General features: G+C 35.9%; 1 protein-coding gene across 1 annotated transcript in view; it reads right to left on the bottom strand.

Annotated features, from left to right (window-relative positions):
• The window catches only part of LOC137408894 (uncharacterized), a 15,154-nt gene extending 1,890 nt beyond the window's left edge, over positions 1–13,264 (bottom strand). The window contains exons 1-4 of the mRNA XM_068095514.1: positions 13,198–13,264; positions 10,380–10,587; positions 1,849–2,129; positions 1,145–1,278 (exon numbers count right to left, since the gene is read on the bottom strand). Coding sequence (XP_067951615.1) covers positions 1,145–1,278; positions 1,849–2,129; positions 10,380–10,557 — 593 coding nt within the window. The 5' untranslated portion in view covers positions 10,558–10,587; positions 13,198–13,264. The remainder of the gene's footprint in view (positions 1–1,144; positions 1,279–1,848; positions 2,130–10,379; positions 10,588–13,197) is intronic.

The raw sequence follows: 13,264 nt of genomic DNA, 5'->3' as shown, positions 1-13,264 counted from the left end.
GAGCAGATCAGCTCATCTGTTTAGTGTAACCTACTAATCCAAATAGTTTCAACTTTTATTTAAAGTTTTCAATTTCAATTCAAGGAGGTGCAATTAACTCTTTAATCAAAGTCATCTTCATCAGTTTGTTTTAGACTAGCCTTCGCACCGAACTACAAATTTCAAAGTCTTTCAAATCTTAATTAAGTTTAAAGACAACATATGGGACAGCTTAAACATGAAAAACATCCGATAGAACTGGATCTCTTCTCTCGCTGTCACTAATAAATTAGACTGGAACATTTAAAAGCAGTCTTGGTGCATGAAGCATCAAAGTGTAGCTGACAGCAATTTGAACTTGCAATACATTAAAGTGTAGCTGACAGCAATTTGAACTTACAATACATTAAATAAATTCAATCATCTTGAGTTCATTTTTACTAACCGTGGAGGGATTTACCTTTTTAACGCTTCGTAGATTCACTATATTTGTCCAAACTTCCAGTTTACATAAAATTGTTATGGCTTTACAGCTTAACCTTGTTAAATCTGTTGTGGAATGCGACCAAAAATAGAAAAAATATGAAAAACTTAAAATCGACTTACAATCACCTCAACATGTGAATTTTTAAACATACAAAGTAAAACTTGAGCCGATTGTGAGTTAACACCCAAAGCCATTTCTAAAATATTTCTTGAAGCAGTCGAATAAGTGACAGCGACAAGGCTGGCGAAAATTCCAAAACCTCAAAAAAGTATATAAATGTCATGTAACAAACATGTCAGCTGACTTAGTTTGGCCTTAACCTAGTTTAAGAGAAAGTAATTCGGTATATGCATATCACCATCTCCACCTCTGAACCTATGCCATTCCGAGCCTAGACTTACTACACTGTATACCAACAATAAACACCGTTTTATTGATTATTTCTTCTCACAAACTATCCTAATACATGTGTTTCAAGGTGGTGAAACCAATTAAATGGCTTACAGTGTAGTTTCATAGGAATACTTGCTCTAACACACAACCGTTTTAATGGGAAGCAGATCTCAGAATGAATTTACCTCTTACAGGTTTACCTGTATATCGGTAAAACTGTCTACATCTGTGCCCTTCTTCGCATAATCTTTAATAAATTCTTGCACTCGGCAAGCAGCCACTCACCTGATTCGCTGAAGGATGAACTTTAAGCCCTCAGCGATCTCTGGGTTAAATGATGAGCGAGAATCGTCAATAATTGTCATCACTTCATCGTTAGATATTTTTGCCATGGCCATGTTACCGGTGAGAATGTAAACCTGTGACAGCACCTCAGTGAACATTCCCTTATATCTTATGACTACTCAAGTGTCATTCTCTAGCTGACAGTATAATAACGGTACAGGAAAGAAGGGGTCTGTCATTTCAAAACTTGTTACGATAAGAAAATGTGTCATGAAAGTTAATAAACAACAGCAAGTTAAATTTTTGTTGCATGAAAATACAAAACTTTCATAGTTGTAAATTCACAGCAGGAAGTCAACACTATTACAGTTCAACTTTACATTATGTAACATAAGTGTAACAATCACGTAAGACCCTAACTTCCCAAGTGTAACACCACATAAGATCCCGAACTTCCCAAGTGTAACATCACGTAAGATCCCTAACTTCCCAAGTGTAACATCACGTAAGACCCTAACTTCCCAAGTGTAACACCACATAAGATCCCGAACTTCCCAAGTGTAACATCACGTAAGATCCCTAACTTCCCAAGTGTAACATCACGTAAGACCCTAACTTCCCAAGCGTAACATCATGTAAGCCCCTAACTTCCCAAGCGTAACATCACGTGTTAATGGCTGTGACATTATGTATATAGTTCTTACCACTTTGTCAGAAAATGATAACAACACAAGGGTATCATCTTGGCAGCGAGCCATGCTGCCATACCCTTTTTCATTTCTCAGGTAGACTGAATAATTTCCAGCTTTAGCCACCAATTCTTGTCCACCTTCCTCCATATCCTTAAGAAGAACTAAAGTCACAGGGTAGCCTCTCCTTCTGCCACCGAGTTTCTCGACAAGACAAACGTATTGGCTACACGGGCACTGGGAGTCAGCACTTGTGCTCGTGCTGATCTCAGCAGCAAGGTCGTTGAGCTCCTTGGCTAGGAGAAAAAGGAAAATGCTTGATGTCTTATTCACATGAGTATCTTAACTCATATGACAGTATTTCGTGTGGGTAGAAGTCACTGCCAAGTTACTTTAAAGTTATTGACCTTTAGAAAATATTAAGCAGAAAGTGTCTAATTTTCAGTTTTTATAATGACATCTAGTCTAGGGCTTTAAAGAGTTCTAACAAAACAAACTTTAGTTACATTAACTAATTGATACCTGCTATCATCTATTGTACAAATATTCACAAAGCTAAATATCTATAGTTTACTATAGATTAGTCAGATTAGTATAGATTAGTCAGATAGATCAGTCAGATTACTTAGACTTAAGTCAAACTGCCAACTTTTACTTTTTAAATCTTGCATTTATCTGTTTACTCCCATAGCAAAGTTGCAGTTTTTGTCTAAAGTTATTGTACCGGTATCAGCTTTGCATACAAAAATATAATTTAAGCAAATACTTGACAAAATTTTAGATGTGATCATTAAAAAGCTAAAACTAAAATTGAGAACAATGTTGCAATTACAAAATTATAAAAAAATCATCAAGGCATGTTCTGAATGACACAGCACAATTGAACAGGTCGTGTCTCCATGCTGCCTCACAAGCACAAAGTATTTATACAGGAATTGCTACATTTATTTTGCAAAATTCCCAAGTAGATAGTTTATTGCCTCAGCAAAGTCTTTGCTGAAAAAAGAAATGACCTAAAGAAAGCCTTCTTTTAGCTCTTTCGGCAGAGTTAGCATACTTTAAACAGTTGAAAATGATATTGAAAACAATTGGTATTGTCATAAAGTTTCATTATATTACATAATTATTTTAATATAATACTTGAGTCACTATCAAATGTTAATCAAGCTGTGTTAAACACAGAGCCATTTTTTATTATAAAACTAGAACGCTAGTTTAATACTCTAGTAAAATATGCTAGCAGTTCCGGGCGGCATGAGAGATTGCAATGTATAATCATTATACCCATAATTATTTCACGATATAATAAGGTGGCCTGAGTGGTGTACAGTAACTGGTAGTGGTAGTGGACTAGACTTTTAATCTGGAGGCATGGGTTTGATTCCTATGATAGGTAATTTTTTCTTAAGGCCTTAAGTGTAGCTTTGGACAGATGGACGGACACAGCTCTTATTATAGTAAAAACTAGATGAGTGCTCGGCGTTGCTCAGGGAATAAAAAATAAATGCACAGAAAATTTATGTTTATTTAACATATAACAACAGTTACTATTTTAACTTTCAAACTTCATATCATGAGAAAAGTGTTTTGTGTTTTGCTCAAAACGAATTAAAAGAAAAAATAAGTAAGTAATGGCTAGATAGTCTGCTTTGTTACAATAATTTTAAAGAAAACTTAAAAACTCGTGAGTGCTAATCTAGCAAGCGAACCCTATGAATTGGTGATGGTTCTGAAAACAGCCATGGGAGGAGCAACTCCATCGTAATTTCCGATGCATTGATGAAAAGACAAAGCGATCAAACTGCTATATATCTATACGAGGGACTTTTAGGATCGAAACTTACATATAAAATATGAAAGACACCATTCGCCACGATTTATAGACATTTTTACGCAATTGACAGTATTTAAAAATTTTATTCATACTGTTCACATGTTAGTAAAATTTATTTATATTTATTTATTTAGGTTACATGTCGAAAGTGTCTAAGTATCTGTTTCAATTAGTTACTAGTTGTTAAAATTTTTCGAAGTAATACATATCTGAGATACTCTTTCTTGTGACTAGATTTTTGTATTACGTTTCGTTCTCAGAATATGCCTTTCTATTACGTGAGAGTGCAACTCACAGCATATGGTATGTAATTTTCACAGAATTTTTGTTATTGCCTAGTTTGTTACCCATGATGGTTATCTGCAGCATAATCATTTTTTATTGTTTCCTATATGGAAATTTTGCAAAGTTAGCAGATAGCAAAGTGATGCGATTGGTCGGTTCAAACAATAACTGTTAAGCTTTGGTACACCCGCTTATGTAATATAAATACTGCTGCATCTTTAGGTAGAGCAGCTTGTGTTTTGCTCTTTAGGGAGATACATGGATATATTACTTCAATAAAATTGTTTATCCGTTAGAGAAATGTCCTCAATTCCTGATCCTCAGTTGAATAACCGAGTAACTGATAACGGAGAAAGTTGCACTGATGAAACTGTTGCAAACTGAAGACTTGTTCCTACAGTTTCGTTCCCTCCTGTTGATTTCAGCAGGTATCACCAGTGTTAGGAAGTCTTTGATATTCCCCTGTCGCTTTGTAGTGATTAGTTGGCTGATTGCCAAGAGAATACTTAGAATGGAATGTGAAACAGACTATACTCTCCCTTCATCTACGCTGTTGGCAGCAGTAATATTCACAATCAACAGCTACAGAACTTGTTCAAGTAGGCCTATTTAGGCCACATCAGCACATCCTCTCTCTCTCTTGCTTTAACATTTGAACTATCATCACATCTGTGGATGATGATGTAATCATAGTGTCATTTGTTATGGAGGGGTCACTGTAAGAACATATTTCGGTAATGGGCTTCCCACTTCTTAAAACTTTACCTAGATTTATCAATCAGTTATTGATTGTAGATTGATTATTTCCTGCTTCAGACCTGTTTAGTACAGCCTGACATATTTACTTCAGTCTATAATACAATGATGGGCTGTTTATTGTCGCTGCCAGGAAGAGTGATATGAGAATTTTAGAAACTTTAGGCATAGATAGCCTTTAAATGTAGTGATACAGTAGACACTCCTACAACGCGAATGAATTTTAGATACTTACATTATTGGGACTTTACGTTATACGAACAGTAAAATACATGTAAATTGCCTAATCGATTCCAAGATCATCCCAAACTCACCGCTTTGGTCCTCAAATAGAAAAAAACTAAACCTAAGTGTTTAACTTAATCGCTGTACAGTAACCGTAGTATTGTTGTTTTGTATAGACAGTTCTGCTTTCTTTTCTTATCCCTTTCACATGGTTTAGGGTTAATGATTACAGAAATGTTTAACGTTAAGTTAAGAGGAGCGCACAGCTTCGATGTTAATTTAAATCAATTTTTTACTTTTTCTTTAGACAGCAAGGTCTCTGCTGCAAGAAAAAATAAAAAATATTGTGTATGTAAAAATGAAGTAAAACAAAAAATATATACTTTACTTGTATTTAGTATCGTAACATCAGTGTCTGTCTGTTTGTCCGTGTTTCTGAAGCCAGAGTAAAAGCTTTGGATAAAAATGATTTTAACGAAACTCCAACTCGTGACAGACTTGTACTCATACTTGTAGACCGACTCTAACACCTGCACCAATCTATCGCCTTTACGTATTTCTGAATAATTGTGCACCTACATGTTCCCTTCCTGTGATGAAGAATAAGATCAGTCAGAGCAGGCTAGACTGTGATGGTACTAGTATATATAATAGAGACACCCCCTATGTGTCATTTTCTCTCTCAAGGGTGGCAAAAGTGAATACAATATTTTTAAGGCTGACTATAGGTTTTCGTTATTCAAACCAAATTTGGGAACTGGAACTGGCTTGACACTCTACATTATATGGAATTTTTTACATATTAAAAAGCAAAAACTTTACATAAATTCTTTACGTTATGTAGAATTTACGTTATAACAAATGTTTTAGGAGGTTTATGTTATAGTAGATGTTCTACTACGGAACACTTACTGTAGATAGTTAAATGTAGGTATGCCTATTTTGGTCTGACCTTCACACAGGTTCTACGCAACTGCTGCCATCTTCATACATGCCTATGTATTGCTGTCTTTACAGAACTTCATATAAGAGGTTTAAAAATACATGTAGTTTGTTTTTTATATTTGTAAAGATACCAAAGTCAACATTCTACATTTCTATTTTTTGATATCACAATATTGGTAGTAAGGAAAAATAACCATAACACTAAACTTTGTTGACTTTTGAACAAGTAGGAGCAATAACAATGTACTACCGTATATTTAGTAAGATTTAGTTAGCTTAAAAAAGGTTCCACGAAATCCTCAGGTATAAAAAAACGAGACAGGGTAATGCCCATTGCTTAAAATTTTATAAAAATAGTCAGACATAAAACTATAAATAATTAATAATTGACAATAAATAGTTTATAATTGAAACATAATTAAATATATTTAGATTAATCATAATTAAATATCTAAACGAATTATTAAAGTTATAAATAAAGAGTTTATGTTTGTCATTAGCGTGCATTCCTACTCATTTGTAACAGGGTAAAACGGTGAACTGTTCAAGGAGGAAATTACGCTTTGTGGTTTATTAAAGCAATCACAAATTTCCACCTTGATGCTAAGCTTGTATTTCCACCAATGCTGGCTTTGAGAATTAGTTCTCGTCACGTGACAAAGGGGGTGTTACATAATACATTACATAATACAATAAACTTGATTAAAATAAAGTTGTCTTCTCCTGCAACGACTTCAGTAGAATTTTTCGGCTGCTGTTGTCACGTTTGCTCATCTAATACTGCCAGGTATTTACGATGCTAACTAAATGCAGTGGTGATCATAATTACAGGATCACCTAGTAATTTTATTCATTGTCTTTCATGGCAAAACCTTAACTTCTTTATTATCTCTGGCCATACAGACTATATATAATAGAGAAGCAAGTTTTGTAGACACTCTGTCTCCCACCAGAAATATTCTCAAAAAATACAGTTTCTTTATAGGGCACCCATTTTATCTACCCTGTGGTTGACAATAAGGGCAGTCCAACTGAATATTAAAGGGTGACTAATACTTCAGAGGCTCCAATTTGCTTTGATCTAATTACATTTCTATGTATGTTCACAAATCATTTTAGTTCTAGCCATTTCTTTCGACAAGTACAAACTTAGCTTTTATTGGATCATTTTTTATAATGTGCAAATATTGCTATGTTACACCAATTTCAGGCTAGAAAGACACATAGTTGATAGATGTGTGGAGCGTCCTTAGCTTTTCATTGATCAGCCATTGCCATAGCTCAAACTTAACAAACGATGAATTAATAACAAATAACCTATTTATTTTAAACAGCACCATAATTATGATCCCTGCAGTAAATTGTGTTAATGATTAATATGTTATTCGTGCCCTATCAGGATGTTTTGCATCTGGCAGCATGCTACACCTATAGAAACTCCCGCTGTAATTAGCTGGCTTGAAAGAATTGCTGGTGCTAGCCCTCAGCTATGCACAGCAATGCATGTTGATTGGCTATTGTAAGTAATCATTGATCTCTGCTTACTCTCCATTGGGTGGTGCTTACTAGTGATGGGCCGGTAAGGAGCTATCCGCTTTTACCGACACCGAGCTATTATCGGTATCCGGAAAACCAATCATTTTCGATGCCGTGAAAGCCTATCAGTAATTGGTTATCCGGAAAGAGTTTTGTATTTGACAGGCTACAGCATTACCAGCGACGTGTGTGCGGGAGAATCTCCCGCACAATGAGCTGCTTATGAAAGAGCTCATTTGACGTCTTGCCTTGAATCGCTATGTAACTGAATGAGAATGGTTAATAGCAAAAACGCATCTTTGAGGAACACGCTAATCAAAAAGAGTCGCTCAGCGCACATTGGCGATCACAACTTTTTTCTCCGACATTCTGAAAACAACACATGCGAATTATATTATAACTCTTTCTTCAACGAACATTATCGCGCTACCTATAGGTATCTAGTATTATATTACGTCTTACATTGATAAAATGTAAAACGTAATATACGTTTTATATTTTATCAAATATAAAATGTATATTACGTTTTATATTTGATAAAACCCCGTTTGATATTTGATACGTTTGATATATTTATACGTTTTATATTTGATTTATTCCCTTTGTGTTATATAAAAATGGGCAGTAGGTAAGCTGAAGTTAAACACACACTGAAAACCATATACCGAACTACAATACCGACAATACCAAACTTTCTTAGTTGGCAAAGGATACCAAAGATGGTAAATACCGAGGATACCAACACCGGGAAAACCGATAAAAAAGTGCAAGGATATCATATCCGGCACTAAATTATCTACTGGCCCAACACTAGTGCTTACACGCGATGCCCAAGCATGAGGTCATGTGATGTAACCTCGCACCTACCACAGTTGTTATGACAAGAGTGAGACAGTAAACAGGACTTGGTAAACCAGTAACAAGATCATGACAAACTGTCTTTAGCCGAAGGTCACAAAGTATATATTCTCTCATTGGCTTCATCTATGAAGAATATCAGCAATTTGTAGAAAATTGAATATTTAAAACCGTGATTTAAAAGCCATGGTATCCTTGCCACCAGAAGAGTATACTCCACTTGCAGATGGTTTATCTTTACATTCCTTTTTGTGGCAGACTTCTTTTCAAGGGAACCCTCATTGAATTGGTAACCAAATTAACCCTTGTTGAATTGGTAACCAAGTAACTCTTGTTGAATTGGTAACCAAAGTAACTCTTGTTGAATTGGTAACCAAAGTAACTCTTGTTGAATTGGTAACCAAAGTAACCCTTGTTGAATTTGTAACCAAAGTAACTCTTGTTAAATCGGTAGGCAGATTGATGCAAAGTGGCCAATCGCGGCCTTTTCTGAAGTGAACACCAACGTCTAGTTCACATGACTCTAGACTGTGAGACTAGTTCGGTTTTAGAGTATCGGCAATAAACAACAGGAAATGAAGAGCAGTTGTATGGTCACAGAAGTTTAGCCTCAGTGCATGAGGATTTTACAATGGGGTGCCGTTAGCAACCCACTTTTATGTAAGAATGTCAGGAGTTATAGCATTATTATTGGAAAAAAGAACCACAAAAATAGATTTATTACCATTACAATTACCTGTAGACTAAGTACCTGTAGACTAAGTGCCTAAAGGCTGGTCGGGTAGTATTCAGTTGTGTTAAGTCTTTAAAACATCCATAACCAACACATAGCTTATTGTTCCCTCTTCTCTCTTTCTAGGCAAGGGTGAATTTACTGTTTTTAGAGAACTCTCACCTTCCCCCCTATCTTTTAGGATACCAGCCAGTAGAGCCAGCTATGGCGATACCAGCTATAGCTCTAAAAAATCCCAGCCTACCCACTGTTATTAATCAATGTTCACGCTAATAGAGTTAACTGCAGGAAGTAAACTTTCCTTGCCATATGCAGGCCTGTGAAGAGCTCACCAGCTTTTGGCTTTTACTACGTTTATATCTGCTCAATATATCAACTCGGCAGCTCGGTTTATAGCCCTTCGCAGTAGACCGCCCACAGTTGGTACTTATGCTAGGATATGTTTTCATTGTTTCCATTATGCGGATATGGAGTTGTGCACTCATTAAGTTACCGTGTAGTAAAAGTTTCATTGCACATTTGCATGTTATAGATTAACACACACACACTTTGTTAAAAAAGCAAAAAAAGATAAGGATTTCAAAGTCAGAGGTCAGAGCGGGGCATTCAGGACTGCTCGCATCGAAATAGGAATGAGTGAAATAAGAAAAATGTTTAAAATAGAATAGCTTGCCCGGCATCTTCTTGCTCATCATTTGCCATTACTGTTTCTGTCTTTCGCAAGCATAGAATATTTGTGAATAGCAAATAGCAAATAGCAAATCTCACTTGACTCGCGAATCTTTGCTGTTTCCATCTTGCGGATGGGAACAAACTTGCGGGTAATGGTGCATCTTAGGTCGGTACAACGTGCATACAACGCATGCGCAACGGACATACAAGGCACTTGAAACGCACAAACATTGTGGATACAACGTGCATACACTATCATCACAACGCGCATACAACGCATGCCCAACAGACATACAAGGCACTTGCAACGCACAAACATTGTGGATACAACGCGCATACATTATCATCACAACGCACATACAACGGTCAATAGAAAATAAATAGAATACTTTGTGTATTGTTTTAGACTTGTTCTATTAACAGACTAAAAATATAAAGATAATATTGAATAATAATATAGTGTTATTACTACTATTATTATTATTACACATTAATATTATTAATAATATTAATGTGTTAACAGTATCACGTTGTGGAGCGTGCGTTGTTAATTACTTGTGTCGGCATTGTATCCACAATGTTTGTGCGTTGCAAGTGCCTTGAATGTCTGACCTAAGATGCACTGTTATTAACTTGCGGATAAACCGCCTCATAACAACGGTGAATGTATTGGTGCTCTACCGCATGCCTCAACGCACCTACCTTGGCTGGAACTGACAATCTTGTCCGGGTCACAGATGTGAAGGTTGGTTGGTACTTTTTCTCCGTACTTCCAGCATTCCTGAGGGTCATCTCTGATACTTGGATAATTCTCCTTTCGTATGCCTTGCACTATCGCTGCTGCTGCTATTAACAGTGCCGCTTTTCTCAACCAGCTCATTTTGTGTTTTTATTGATGTCGGAAGATGACCTGCAACAAAACAACGATGGATGACAGACAGACAGACAAATATAGCAAAACATACTTAAGGTCTGTTCACAGTAAACTGCCACAATGTTCGCCGTATTTCGGCATTGTGGCAATTGTTCGTCGACCATGTGCATTGTAAGCTAATGGCATGGTTAAAAATGAAAAAGGTTGCAGCTTTCAAACTCTACCGATAGTTTGCTGAACTCCCTCGACAGTCTGTGCAGTGGGCACTACTTCGAGGATAGCGACTAGCTGATGCAGATTGTTTAATCTATATTTCAATTTATGGTAGTTGCTGCGGGACTAGTATTTCATCAATTCAATGACTACATTGTGTAATAAGTAATAAAATGTGTGAAATATTGTGAAATAAAATTGTGTGAAATAATAACTATTGCCAATGTAAACATGGGCGGGTTCTTGATAGCATGAACATTGTTATCACAGAAAATCATCTGGTTTTTGTGGGATTAACACCAGTCTTTTACTTCTTACTTCTATGCAGAAGTAAACAGAGTTCATTTCCCGATCACTGAATGTTTTGCAGATGGAAGGATTAACAGAAGGATTAACAGACGAACATGGATAAATTTATTCCTACATGACATCAGACGAAAAGGAGGACTTTTCATGATCTTGATAATTTTGCCCAGATATAATTTATTAAGTTGCTACTAAACAAGCTGCTGCATGGTTCAACATTGAGGGTATCCGAGGAGTCATCAGTTTCCTTGCATGCCCTCTCACTCCTTAACGCTGTCTCTCTGCCACTTCATACTGCCTTCACTAACTTTTATAGACTATTAGAATACAATGCTAAATATAACTTAAATTTACATAATAAAGTATCACAGAAATGTTGAGCTGTTTAATAGATTTAGAACAAGTATTTGCTTGGAGAGCATTTCATTCATGGTAAAATGTCTTTCTTTCCTTGATATAGAATATCAGACGGTTCTGCAACTTGTTTATGAATTGCTAAAACTGAATACTTCAAAGAAAATTAGTTTAGAAATACTTTTTAATCTGGTCAAATAAATCTTAAAATAACGAGTTATGATTATTGAGAATTACCTTCTTTTGTATATGGTCACCGTTAGAAAGAGAGAAGACAACTTGTTATATTTTAGTAATTGTTCTTTTCAAACAATTCTTTAATTCAATTAGAAATGACAAATATGAAGCATAAACAATAACATACAAATTTTTTTACAAATTTTTTTACCTAGCTAGCAATCTGCAAACAACAGTTTGGGGTTGAATTCCCAAAACAGGCCACTAGTGGTGACGGGAATGACATCCAACCTTAACTTGCTCTCTTCAACTGGTCATGTCTCCAGTCATTGAGGGTCTCTTACCACTAGACTCAGACATATCTCAGCTAAGAGAGTCATTGTTTGTGCAGCAATACTCTTAGAAAACACCACAGCTTCTGCTTGCAGGAAGCTAAGCAGACGTTACGCTTGATCTTTGAGGGATTGCAAACACGATAGAGAGGCACTTACAGTATGTGTAGATATTCTGTTTTGAGCACTCATCCAGCTTGTAACTTAGTCCAACCTTTTGATTCAAGCGCCATTCTTTGGGAAATTATGCCTAAAATCTCCGAATTTATGTGGCGCCTTCGATAAAATACATACTAAAATTGCTCTAAAGAGAACCCCACTAAAGTAAACTAACTGAAGATGTGGCTACACACTTCAGTGTTCTGACATCATTTAATGACATTCGTACCAGTCCTTAGTTGTAAGGCTTTTACCTGCTGCTCATCTAACTTGTTTATCCTGTGATTCTGTGATTTATTCTATTTATTCTGGAGCCTTTTCCTGCTTTAAATGCTGCCAAAAATGGTAAACCTGCTGTTGCAATATTTTGTTTTGTTATCAAAACGAAATAGGAACTGGATGAGTATGTATAAATTTATTATATATTCCATGTATGAATTCATCGCCAGCTCAGGTGATTTACAAGCATAAATCAGGATTTGTATAAAGAGCATCCGTTTGCATGATCAGCCTTTGTAACCAGTTATATATATAAAAACTCTTTGTCAAACCTCAGTTAGACACTTGTAAGTATAAATTTTTATTGGCAAAGTTACTAATTAACAAAATGATGTTTTTTAGTACATACCAAAGAAAAGAATCAAAATATAGAAATCAGGAATTATTGAGTGAGTTGAACAAATGAGCTTCAAGTTGATAATCTAATAGTATTGTGGAGGAGTCAGGGTAGCGAATTGTGGGCTGTAGTAACAGAAAGTTCATAAACTGAAACATATGTTGGTGGATGTAGTATGTTGGTGTTACGGAGTAGTAAACAATGTCAGTCATTTGTCTGGAAGGTTAAATATGAATATTTTAGGCAAATTTTATGCAAAATTTTGAAACCTGTAACACAAACACGGAAACGAGCAAATGGACACCACTTGCTAAACTCCAGTTAGACACCCAATGCCGGCCCTCAGCACCCTGTGGAGCCATTGTTTTGAACTGAGCACTACAGAAAGCTAAAAGGTTTGTTGCTTGTTCCTATTCCTTTTAAACTTTTGCAATAGAAAAAAGTCTTTCTCTGAAGTTACTTTGAGATGATATAACCAAAGCCACTCACCTTCCCTCTTTGCCTTCTTCTCTGTAAGTGATAACATTCCGAAGCACGCCTGCGTGTAATACAATAG

The sequence above is a fragment of the Watersipora subatra genome, chromosome 11 (genome assembly GCF_963576615.1).
Source record: "Watersipora subatra chromosome 11, tzWatSuba1.1, whole genome shotgun sequence".
NCBI classification, from domain to species: domain Eukaryota; kingdom Metazoa; phylum Bryozoa; class Gymnolaemata; order Cheilostomatida; family Watersiporidae; genus Watersipora; species Watersipora subatra.
Note: the sequence above shows the minus strand (reverse complement) of the source record. Positions and strands in the feature narration are given on the sequence as shown.